A 12,319-nucleotide genomic window follows, 5' to 3' on the forward strand; every position below is an offset into this window, starting at 1 on the left:
AACCACCACTCCACTAAAAACGAGCAAAAGTTACTTCCAATTTCGAAAAATAAAAAGTGAATTTCTCTAAAAATTCTGGATTTAATTCCCACTCAAACCCAATCCAATTTATTAGTAATGAAAATGTTTTGTTGAAACATGAAACTGATTTAAAATTTTAATGAAATTTGTGATAATTATTTTCTGAAATCATTAAAAAAACTCAGTAGGCACTGTTCAATGTTTGATTAGGAATTAAATTCACAACTTTTGGTGAAAGTCAATTTTAAATTTACGAAATGGAGTATACACTCAAACCCCGATGGTTTGACACCAACTGTTGTCAAACGAACGGGGTCACTTTTTAGTTTGACACCCCTTTTACACGGAGTTCACACACACTACCAGGGGCGCCGACTTTGGGGGGGCTCAGCACTTTTTGCCCCCCCCCTAAAATTTGGCTGGGGGGGCAGCCCATACATTGTGCCCCCCCAGAAATTTTGGAAGTAAAATATTCTTATTTCAAATATAAAAAAAAAACAAGAAATAATTGAAAATAATATCTAAGACTTAAATGGAACATTGTTTGTACACACTGATAGAATTCTTGTAAGCGAATCCGCAAAATAGTTCAAAAACATTTGTTGTTTTCGAAATCGCTGAAATTTTTTGAACAAAATTGTTTACAATTTCCTGGATTTAGATGCATTTTTTCTAAATCGACCACGTTTTATCTATACCACTGTGCTCTCTAGGAAAATCAGTAAGCTTAGTTCACAGTGGCATCGGTATATGATTTGAGAGATGTCGTCAACATAGATTTTAAGGATTTGCTAAAAATATTTCTATCTGTGCATCTGTGCACCTCATCTACAATAAAACTTAAGCAAACTCTTGCGAAAACAATCATCAAGTTTTCAACCGCAACATTCTGCGATTTGCTATTGTAGATCAGGATTTAGCGAATATAAACTGAAATACTTTTCAAAATGGGCATTTGTTGACTGCTTTACATTTACCAAAATGCTGAAAAATTCGATAATTTTTTGGGTAATTTTAGAAAGGATTTGAAAAAATTTCAAACACATTTGTTATCCGTTAACCGTTCTATACCAATTTTAGCTGAAAAATACAATTTTTTCAAAAAAAGTTAATTTTTGTAATCTAAAAAACACAAGTGTATCGCCTTCTGCAATTTATGATCGATTAAAAAAAATAAAAAGGCTATAGAAATTAACTGCACCCTCAAAAAATATGCCAAAAAATCAGGGAGTAAAAAATAATACTAGAAAAAGAAAATTATCAGGAAATCAGCATTATTGAGTATTGGGAATCCATTTTACAACGTTTTTGATCGTATTCTTAAATTCTTAAATTCTTAAATTCTTAAATTCTTAAATTCTTAAATTCTTAAATTCTTAAATTCTTAAATTCTTAAATTCTTAAATTCTTAAATTTTAAATTCTTAAATTTTAAATTCTTAAATTCTTAAATTCTTAAATTCTTAAATTCTTAAATTCTTAAATTTTAAATTCTTAAATTCTTAAATTTTAAATTTTAAATTTAAATTCTTAAATTCTTAAATTCTTAAATTCTTAAATTCTTAAATTCTTAAATTCTTAAATTCTTAAATTCTTAAATTCTTAAATCTTAAATTCTTAAATTCTTAAATTCTTAAATTTTAAATTTTAAATTTAAATTCTTAAATTCTTAAATTTTAAATTCTTAAATTCTTAAATTCTTAAATTCTTAAATTTTAAATTCTTAAATTTAAATTTAAATTCTTAAATTTTAAATTCTTAAATTTAAATTCTTAAATTTTAAATTCTTAAATTCTTAAATTTAAATTCTTAAATTCTTAAATTCTTAAATTCTTAAATTCTTAAATTTTAAATTCTTAAATTCTTAAATTCTTAAATTCTTAAATTCTTAAATTCTTAAATTCTTAAATTCTTAAATTCTTAAATTCTTAAATTCTTAAATTCTTAAATTCTTAAATTCTTAAATTCTTGAAAAATTAATTGATGTATAATAATTTTTAAATTTTCGATTTTTAAAACATTGAATATTATTGTTATTTCTAAATTTCTGATTGCTTAAATTTCTGATTTCTGCTTTTGATTTCTTATCATTTTCAAGCCATGAGTTTTTTTACCCTAGAATTTTTTTATTCCGTATTTTTTTTTAAATTTTGGAGTATTGGATTTTTTAATTTCTGAAGTTTAAATTATTTATTTTTATTATTGACTGTTACTTCTAGATAATAAGTGAGAATATGCCAATGAGAAGGAATTCGCCTTCCAAACATATTAAAAATTCCCCACAATCAACATTCTCAATCTTGTTTTGATAAATTATCTTTTTCTTGAAAAAAGGGATTCCACATGAAAAAAATCTTATCACATCGTAATAAAATTATTAAAATTCGTGATATACAATAAACTTTAACATCTAATCGCCAGTCTTACCTATCGATTCCAAAAACAACCTTGCCCCCCCCAACATATTGGACTAGTCGGCGCCCCTGCACACTACCAAACGTTTGTTTTGATAGCGTGCATAAGCGCCGTGTAAAAAGTGACAGTTCGTCACATCTTAGTTTGACTTTGACCATCCAACGGGGTACATACTAAAAAAGTGTCAAACGAAAAAGTGACTAACCATCGGAAATATTTCACCAGACCCCGCAAATATCTTAAGTTTGTTCTAGGAAAAACACTGTGATGTACGAGGTTTTTTTTGCAACACTTTTTAGAGAAGTGTGGTTTAAAATTTCTTGAGTTTGAGTCAATTTTGTAAAACTTTCTAGAACAAAGCTGACGGGTTCAATTCTCCCCACTATTCTAATTAGATTCCTTTTCAGCATTTGAATGGTTCCGAACTTAAAAGTGTCAAGCTAAAACGTGTCAAACCGCCGCGGGTTAAGTGTACCATAGAGAATACCATGATGAACACATTTTACTCAAATTTTACTTATCCCTGTTTGTGATATTTTCAAATAAAAGCTCGTTTTCTAGTAAAATTAGACAATAATTTAAAAATATAAAGAACCCTTATACACCATTGACATTTTTGTTGCTTCGACTAGTTGACTCTTAAAATTATTTTTATGGAATTTAAAAAAAAAAAATCTTTTCGTTTATCCCATCTACTCAAACACCAGCTTAACATTCTGGTAATTCTCCACGAATTTCGGCTTGTTTTCCTCAAACAGCTCCGTCAATTCTTTGCAGAATCGTTCGTGCAGCTTATCCACATCCGCCTGGGTTGGCTTCTCGATCTTACCCATCTCAATCGGGCGTCCAACTGAAATAAATGTTGTTTCTTATTTTGATCTTTTTCGAAGCCTCAAGCAATACTCACTGACTGCATTCAATGGCTTTGGCCTTGGAATAATCCCGTAGGTATTCTGCAAGAACCCAACACCCCGAAAGGCGGCCGGCGCAATTCCGGTTGTGTTTTTGATCCACTCCTGGAAGTTTCGCAGTGGAGAACCGGGAGGATTCGGCGGTTGATCGAACAGATCCAACTCACCAAAGTGAAGCACCGGTACGAGGCTGGCTCCCGTTTCGAGGGCGATCTTGCAGAATCCTTTCCGTTTCTTGAGGACAAGTTTGAAGTTGTTCGGGCGGCAGTGCAAGGACTCGGCGGCACCTCCGACCACCAGGACCGCAGCATTTGAGGTGAATCCGCCACGGTTGGCCGGATGGTTCGGGTTGTTCGAGGCGGTCATCATGTTTTTAATACTGGCCGATGAACACGATGCAAAACCCCAGTTAAGGGGAAGCTCGCGGAAGAACGGAATGATAAAGTGGAAGTCCAGGGTGCACGGCTTGGACCGGATGCCGGGGAATAGCCGGCAGAAGCCGGTGGTGTCGGTGCCGTAGTTTATGAAGGTCGAGGTGCTGGAAGGAGTTTGAGATTTGATGTGGTTGCCGAGACGGTTAATGGAGCATGAATGTTTGCTAGGAGAATTGCGACAAAGATAAGTGCCAAAACAGACAGAACGTTTGTAGTACTTACGGTTGGTGACGAAAACAATTCCAATGTTAGCACGAAGATGGTCGATTTATCACACTTCACAACGATAGAATTTGGAAAAGGATGTTTTATGACAGCAAGCAACATAAATGGGCAGTAATCGTCGATTGCAAATCAGTAACATTATGTAAATCATGTTTTTAATAAACAATCGAAGAGCAATTCCATGTCAAATAGGGAATCGATTTTTAAGTTAAAAATTCAAATTTGAAGGTGAGCCCACGATTAGCTTTGACCACTTTTCAATTGGAAATGTGGACTTACAGATAAACAGTATGTAAAAAAAATTTTACACCCCTTGGGCACTAAGCACAATTTGTGATAAAACATGTACACTATTTAAAGTTCGACAGGAACCTAGTACTACGTTTTATTCAGAAACTCATGCTGAACATTTTGCTATAAAAAGCTCATGAAAAGATGATTTCTATAAAAAGTTAGAGAACAAATACTATTACAGAAATCTAAAATGGTGCAAAAATAGTATGTACACCTTTCGAAAAATTAACATAAATAATGTTATTTGTTGACAAATCACCATAAATCCAGTCTCCCAACTCCAAATAAGCATATTTGACTGATTAAAAAATAATTTGGATTGAATATAAAGTTTACTAATTACTTAGTATAAAAGTTTATACAACTCTGGAAATTCTACACCCAACTGGCAGTCGCATGATTTTGATGCATGGCGGCATGAAAGTATATCAGAATCTGCATGAAATCTGTCCTCATGCATTTTTTGCGATATAGGAGTATGACATTTTTGCCCGTTACCGACAATTATCGACATTACCGACGGCTTTTTGGTTGTATTTCACAAAAAAAAAACACTTAGCAAAACGAGGATTGAACCACCAACTTCTTGGTTATTGATCCGACACGCTACCACCGCGCCATGGACGCTTGATGAAAAGTGAGTGAAAGTGCACCAACATATGCTTCTCTTTGGAGTGTTGCTAGGGGACGGGCCAGCATTATATGTGTTGGTGAGAACTGCAGATCGCTGAAATTTTTACACGCGGGCAAAAATGGTCTACGGGCTTGCTGCAAAAAATGTTATAAAATGTGACATTTTCTGCAGCAAATCTAATGTTGCAGATTGTGAGATATATTTTTCCTTTGGGTGTATATAAAACTTATCTGAACTTAATTTTGCAAACTTGCAATTTAACTAAATGCCAATATATTACCGTAGAATTGCTAAATACACATTTTGGAGTGGGTATAAAACCGTTTGGGGGTTTTTGTAACGATAGAATAGATTTTTCGTTGGAATTTCGTACCAACCCGGAATTACGTCGTCGGCAGGAGCAGCCGTGGCTGACTGGTTACGGTGTTCGCTTTGTAAGCGAAAGGTTCTGGGTTCGATTCCCTTCTGCTCCCAACGAGAAAGTACAGGAAATATTAATCTTGAAACTCTGAACATGAACGAAACATCGAAGTCGCTCGAGTCGGGGTTCGATCCCCCGTCCTTTGGATCGGTAAGCAAAAATGCTAACCACTAGGCCATCGCGACTTGGTGAGCCATGACTGGAATTAGGAATACTGTTACTACCAACTATATACGCGCTGGGTCCTTGTCCATTTGACAAGGGTTCGGAAGTTCTAAATAACGTTTGAATCCGATTGGTGCAAACGTTCTTCAGGGCGGGGCTTGTCGATAAAGCTGAAGTACCTCGCGCTCGGCTAGCCAGCGTAGAAATGGGTCACCGAAGCTCGGCAGAGCTAACACCTTCCAGATGCCTATGCGAGTTATTTGCATGTATAGAATGTAGATCTAAAAATACTTGGAAACAACTCAATTTGTAAGAAGCGACCGCGTGGTCCCGTTTGGTTGGTTGCACACACACACACTCACACAACTCGGAAATACGTCGTCGGAAAATCCGCCGGCATCCGAACAGGTCCACAATTCACTAGTCAACCTATGTGCCATTGGAAAGAACATAAAATTTCCGATCTTTTGATGCCCGTACATCTAGGTTTTCTTTAAAACCCACGTTTTTAAATACCTAGGCAAAAACGTTGTTATGGTTTCGTTTGAGCAATCTGCCAAAAATGTATGGACTTTCGTAATTTTGTTCTCGTGGATCAAACTTACTTTTTGCCCAGGTATTTAAAAACGTGAGTTTATAGAAAACGTAGATGTATGTGTTTCAAATGATCGGAAATTTTATGCCCTTTCCGATGCCACATAGGTTGACTTGTGAATTGTGGACTGGTTCGGATGCCGGTGGATTTTCCTACGACGTAATTCCGGGTTGGTACGAAATTCCAATGAAAAATCTATTCTATCGTTACAAAAACCCCCAAACGGTGTTATACCCACTCCAAAATGTGTATTTAGCAATTCTTTGGTAATATATTGACATTTAGTTAAATTGCAAGTTTGCAAAATTAAGTTCAGATAAGTTTTATGTAGAATTTCCAGAGTTATATAAACTTTTATATTAAGTAGTTAGTAGACTTTATATTCAATCCAAACTATTTTTTTAATCAGTCAAGGATGCCTATTCGGAGTTGGGAGACTGGATTTATGGTGATTTGTCAACAAATAACATTATTTATGTTAATTTTTCGAAAGGTGTACATACTATTTTTGCACCTTTTTAGATTTCTGTAATAGTATTTGTTCTCTAACTTTTTATAGAAATCATCTTTTCATGAGCTTTTTATAGCAAAATGTTCAGCATGAGTTTCTGAACAAAACGTAGTACTAGGTTCCTGTCAAACTTTGAATTGTTTACATGTTTCATCACAAAATGTGCATAGTGCCCAAGGGGTGTAAATATTTTTTTTAACATACTGTAAGCATAATTAAATTGGTCATAGCAGAAACAGGATATTTATTTCAGTGTAGTTCAGTGGATGGTAGTAACCTGGATAGTCAACAAGCTTAAATAAAAAAAACACGAGTTATTTTGAAAAGTGGTCAAAGACAATCTTACGGGAAATTGGACGAGCTTTCTGGTAAAAATATTTTCGGGCCTGAAAAATCATGTAGGGGAGAGTGGGGAGACTTGATCCCCGGGGACACTTGATCCCAAGCCTGTATCTCGTCAGCATGTGTGTAAAACAATTAGCTTTGTTCTAGAAAGTTGTGCGAAATTAACTAAAACTCATTGTAGAAAACGAAGAAAAAAATTAAAAAAATGTTTAGATTGAGTTACACACATTTTTCTAAAACGAGCTGCAAAAACTTCCAAGAGATCTTTTTTTCGTTGTTTTGATATGTATAGAAAACACTCAAAAATTATTCAAAAAATATTTTCTATACATGAATTTTTTGATAAACTTATCAACTCCAAAACCCTTACGCATTTGATGTTAAATTTTTCGTCATACTATTTTTATAATCAATTGTTTAAAAAAGTGCGTTTAGGGAGACTTGATCCCTGAATTTTTACAGTCACTGGAATCAGCCTCAAGCTTAATTAATTGGGCTGGGTTTTCATACATAGTTTCCTTTAGTATAGTTGTACATAACTTACTGCAGTTTGAACTTTTTTTCAAAAGTTTTGTAAACAAAAATTTCCAGCTTTTGTAAACATGCTTAATTTTGGTCTAAAAAATAATATTTTAAGTTTTTAAATATTTTACATACTAAACTTGTTATATTTTGAACACAAGCGTACAGGTTTTATGTGAAATTTCTGTAACTTATAGAAAATTAAAAGTTTGGATGAATAAGAAACATTTTGCTCAAGATTTCTTCAAAATGTTGAAAGGGGGATCAGGTTACCCCTAACATTTTTAAAATGCCGGTTTAAAATATTTTTTTAAAACGCTTGGCATGATTCGAAGAGTTCATCTGACGAAATACCCTTATTAGTCAAACATAGATGAATGTTTAAGCTTTCAATTCATGCAAAAAGTTTATAGTTTTGAGAGAAATTGACACAGTTATGTGCGATACAAAAAAAGGGGATCAAGTCTCCCCACTCTCCCCTATGTCTTACAAATTGCCAAAACCATCAAAAACCTATTTTTCAACATTTTTATTTTTAAAACCGCTGCAACTTCACAAGGATTGGACTTAGAACAGTGGTCAATATGGAGACCTTTATGTAAAATTGTCTGGAAAATAGATTCCCGTATTCGGTTTTTTAAAATTTTGACGTTTAGAGCACTTAAAAAAAACATTTTCAGTGAATGATTTTGGTATTTTTTCTGGAGAATTGCTCCATCCTGCATTTTTCGTGAGTCTTTTTGTAACATCTCAGGTTATTTTCACAAAAATTTTGATCGAAAACAAATCGTGGGCTCTTCTTCTAATTTGAATTTAAATTTAAAAATCTCATGAAAGTGGCATGTTTTTTTCTTTCAGTGTATTTTTTTCAGAAAGCCACACTGTAATTGATTTTTTCAGTTCGACTGCAATTACACAAAAAAGTGTAATCGTAGTTGAACTGAAAAAATCGTATGAAAAAGTGCGAATACGAACACAGCAAAGTGCGATTTTCAGTTACAGTGCAGTCAAATTTCCTACAAGTTTGTCTCTGAGCGATATTCAAATAACAAAATGCAAAAATATGTAAAACACTCACGCCCTTCTCAAATGTCTTTATCGAGTGAAACTGGCTCCATTTAAACAAAAATTGCTTATCTAAGCGCAGGATAACATGTCTACAAAGTTTCATTGATATCGGAGAGGATCGAGAAAAAAGTACCTAAAAAAATCCTGTTTTGGGCTGGCTTGGTCTTTAGCAAGTCTCACATGACATGTCTAAATAAAATCTTGCCAATAACATTTTGAAGGTCTTCTAAAAAGTATGTGTGGGCCAAACGGAGGAGTCGTTAAAAAAAAACAATTATTTATGTAGAGTTTCGAAGATTTCAAGTCAGACAAATGTACAATAAAAATCTTTGGATATCTGTTTTTAGGATATGATCGCTTTTAAATTTGAGCTCAATTAAAATAAATGTAAACATATTTGGAAATAAATTTTGAAAATTATTCTTGTTTTGTGTCCTTTTTTTTAAATTGTAGTTTTTTTTATAATAACATATACTACATATTACAGTACAATCATATATAGTTATGAAGTGAATAATCCTGAAAGTCCATGCCCAATGGGAACGGTCGAGCTCATAGTTTAGATCACCAATGAAAAGCAAGCAAAGCCACAGAAGAGTGCAAGCAACCGGTTCAGCCGATACTACTCACCTGAGCACTCCGTGTGGAAAAGCGGCAAAAATATAGTTTCGATCCGCCGGCAGATCGACCGTCTTGTGCAGCTTTGCCGGGAAGTACGACTGGAGCAGCTTCCAGCAGTACAGGTTTCGGAACCACTTCAAGCTGCGAAAATTAAATACGTTACTGAGTTGTTACGAGCTGAGTCTGATAACTAACCCTTGACCTCGCCCACCGTTAACTCCTGCTTTTCGGTCTATGTAGATGAAGATTCCATAGATGAGGCAGAAGGTTCTGGCGTAGAGTCCTCCGAATATCTGAGAAAAAGAATGGTTCAATTGACTCTTTGTAGATGTTAAGTAGTTTGGTTCTTACCAGCAGGTAGAAGTAGTACAACAGCATCCACAGCTCACCGAACAGAAACAGGCACATCCATCCGCAGGCACTCAGGGTTTCCAGACGACGCCGCAGGGGCACATTCAGGGGTGCCCACTCGATTTTCCTCATTTTTTGATCGGTTGTTTTTCACCTGAAATGAGAAGAGGGGTTGTTTAGAAGGTTGGAAAGGCTTCAAACTTCTAAGAATTAATTATTATTTATAAAATGCATTTAAACATTCATAAAAATTTGAATTTATTGTAGAAACCTTCACAACATCAGTTGACCATTGTTATCCGAGCATTCGTTGGTGAAGGTTGTCTGAATCAACATGACTCGTCGCGTCCCGGCGCAAAACGCCGGCAATATTGCCCTACCTGCGGCTCAAGCAGGCAAAAAAGTGGGAATTTCCAAAAGGAAGGTTGAGGCCTCAACTGATGGCCAAAACCGGGAATTTCAAAAGGAAGGTGCTTTTGGAAGTGACATCGAACAGCAAAAAGACGAAAAAGAGCGACGGTACTGTACCGATGGATGAGGAGGAGGAGAACTCTTCATCGCACGAGGAGCAGCTTTTGAAGAACAACAAGTTCGCTGGACTGCCTGACGAGGACCAGGTAGCGGAAGCAAAGGAGAATGAAGTGAAACAGCGAAAGGAGAAACTGCCTCCTTTTATGTGAGGCAATCAGCAGCAACGATCGACTTTCGTGCGGGGCTGGTTGAACTCATCAAGTCTGGGAAAGTCCAAGGCAACATTCGTCTGTGTCAGGACGGATTTAAGGTGCTGGTGCAATCCAGGCAGCACTATCAACTGGTCAAGGATTACTTGACCGAAAACGAGGCGGAGTACTTTACCCATGATGTCGTCATGGATAAGCCGTACAAAATCGTCGTCAGAGGTCTGTACGACATGCCAGTGGAGGAATTAGCTGCCGAGCTAAAAGTTTTGAAACTGGATGTGTTGGCCGTGCACAAAATGAGCCGACGCAACAAAGACATCAAGTACCGTGACCAGCTCTACCTGCTGCATTTGGCTAAGGGATCGACGACGCTTCCTGAGCTGAAGGCAATCCGAGCGGTTTTCAACATTATCGTGTCGTGGAGCGATACCGACCAGTGCATCGTGACGTCACACAATGCTTCAACTGCCTGGGCTTCGGGCACGGAGGTAAGAACTGCCACCTGAAGCGTCGTTGCGCCAAATGTGGTACCGATGCGCACATCACATCCCAGTGCATCCAAGATTCGCTGGTGAAGTGCCTCAACTGCAACGGTGAGCACTCGTCAACCGACCGAAAGTGCCCCAAGAGAGCTGAGTTCGTGAAAATTCGGCAGCAAGCATCGACGAAGAATCAGCCTCAGCGTCGTAGAACTCCTCCAGCCCTGGTGGAGCAAAATTTTCCACCTCTTCAACCGCGACGCCAGGTCCCGAACTTGGCACCGTTGCCGTTGGATCCCAGGAAGAGAGCTGAGATGAATCATCCACGGCCGGGTTCCAGCCAGGAGCCGAGACCGCCACCACCGGGCTTCAGCCAGGAGCCAAGACCAACCCAAGAACCAGCAGTTGAGGAAAATGGTAATGATCTTTACACCTCAACCGAACTCCTCAATATTTTCAAACAGATGTCCGCTGCACTGCGTGGATGCAAAACCAAGACCCAGCAGATTGAAGTGCTGACCTCGTTCGTCATCCAGTATGGATCGTAGGTCCCTCAAGCTGCTGAATTGGAACGCTTGCTCCATTAGGAGGAAGAACTTAGAGCTGGTGGATTTTCTTCGCGAGAAGGAGATCGACGTAGCTGCCATCACGGAAACTCATCTGAAGCCCGGTGAAAAAGTTTATCTGCAAAACTACAAGATCGCGACGCAGCTCGATAGGACCACCTCTGGAGGAGGAGGTGTGCTTGTCGCTGTTCATCGTGATCTCAAGCCACGCCGGCTGCCACACTTTAAGCTGGACATCATCGAGGCCGTTGGGGTGGAAATTCCCACTTCGGTTGGCCCAGTACTCTTCATTGCTGCATACTGCCCACGTCAGGTGAATGCCAGAGATGGTTCAGCAGCAAAACTGAAGAGCGATATCCAGAAGCTGACACGGCGGAGCGCAAAGTACATCATCGCTGGTGACCTCAACGCGAAGCATGAAGTTTGGGGCAACAGCAGGAGGAATCGGAACGGAGTGATTCTGCACAACGATCTGCAAAACGGATACTACAACGTTGTGAGTCCGGATCGTCCAACGAGGGTGGCTCGGTCTGGGAATCACTCAATCATCGACTTCTTCATTACCAATATGGCTGAGAACGTGGCTCATCCTGAGGTGTTTGAAGAGTTGAGTTCTGATCACTATCCGGTGGTTGTGGAGGTTGGAGCTTCCGTTACTCCGCAGCGGCAACCAACCCGGAAAGATTACCACAACGTTGACTGGCAGCAGTTTCAGCAAGTGGTCGACAGCAACATCGACTATGATCAACACCCGGAAACTTCTGCCGATATTGATCGTTCGCTGGAGGTGATCCAGCAGGCTATCAACCAAGCAGAGGCTGCCAACGTTCGGGAGGTTCCTGTTAATTTTAAGGTAACTGATATTGACGTAGATACTAAACACTTGATTAGACTTAGGAATGTTTATAGGAGACAATATCAACGGACTGGGGACTATGACAAAAGATTTCAGTTAACAATTTGAACAAAATCATACAAGACCGACTTGACAATATCAGAAATCAAGAATTTTCAAAACATGTAAGCCAGCTTGGGAATTATTCAAAACCATTTTGGAAACTT

At 37.5% G+C, this 12,319-nt stretch overlaps 1 protein-coding gene across 4 annotated transcripts in view; it reads right to left on the bottom strand.

Moving 5' to 3' along the window:
- The window catches only part of LOC6054491 (2-acylglycerol O-acyltransferase 2), a 36,257-nt gene that overhangs the window by 10,215 nt on the left and 13,723 nt on the right, over window positions 1–12,319 (bottom strand). For 3 of the 4 annotated variants that reach the window (XM_038260609.1, XM_038260608.1, XM_038260610.1), the window contains exons 2-4: window positions 9,533–9,686; window positions 9,377–9,474; window positions 9,191–9,322 (exon numbers count right to left, since the gene is read on the bottom strand). In XM_038260609.1, coding sequence (XP_038116537.1) covers window positions 9,191–9,322; window positions 9,377–9,474; window positions 9,533–9,664 — 362 coding nt within the window. In that variant the 5' untranslated portion in view covers window positions 9,665–9,686. Of the gene's footprint in view, window positions 1–2,988; window positions 3,286–3,342; window positions 3,885–9,190; window positions 9,323–9,376; window positions 9,475–9,532; window positions 9,687–12,319 lie in introns of those variants that run through there. The other variant, XM_038260611.1, reaches the window with a different exon arrangement.

The sequence above is a fragment of the Culex quinquefasciatus genome, chromosome 3 (genome assembly GCF_015732765.1).
Source record: "Culex quinquefasciatus strain JHB chromosome 3, VPISU_Cqui_1.0_pri_paternal, whole genome shotgun sequence".
Taxonomy (NCBI): domain Eukaryota; kingdom Metazoa; phylum Arthropoda; class Insecta; order Diptera; family Culicidae; genus Culex; species Culex quinquefasciatus.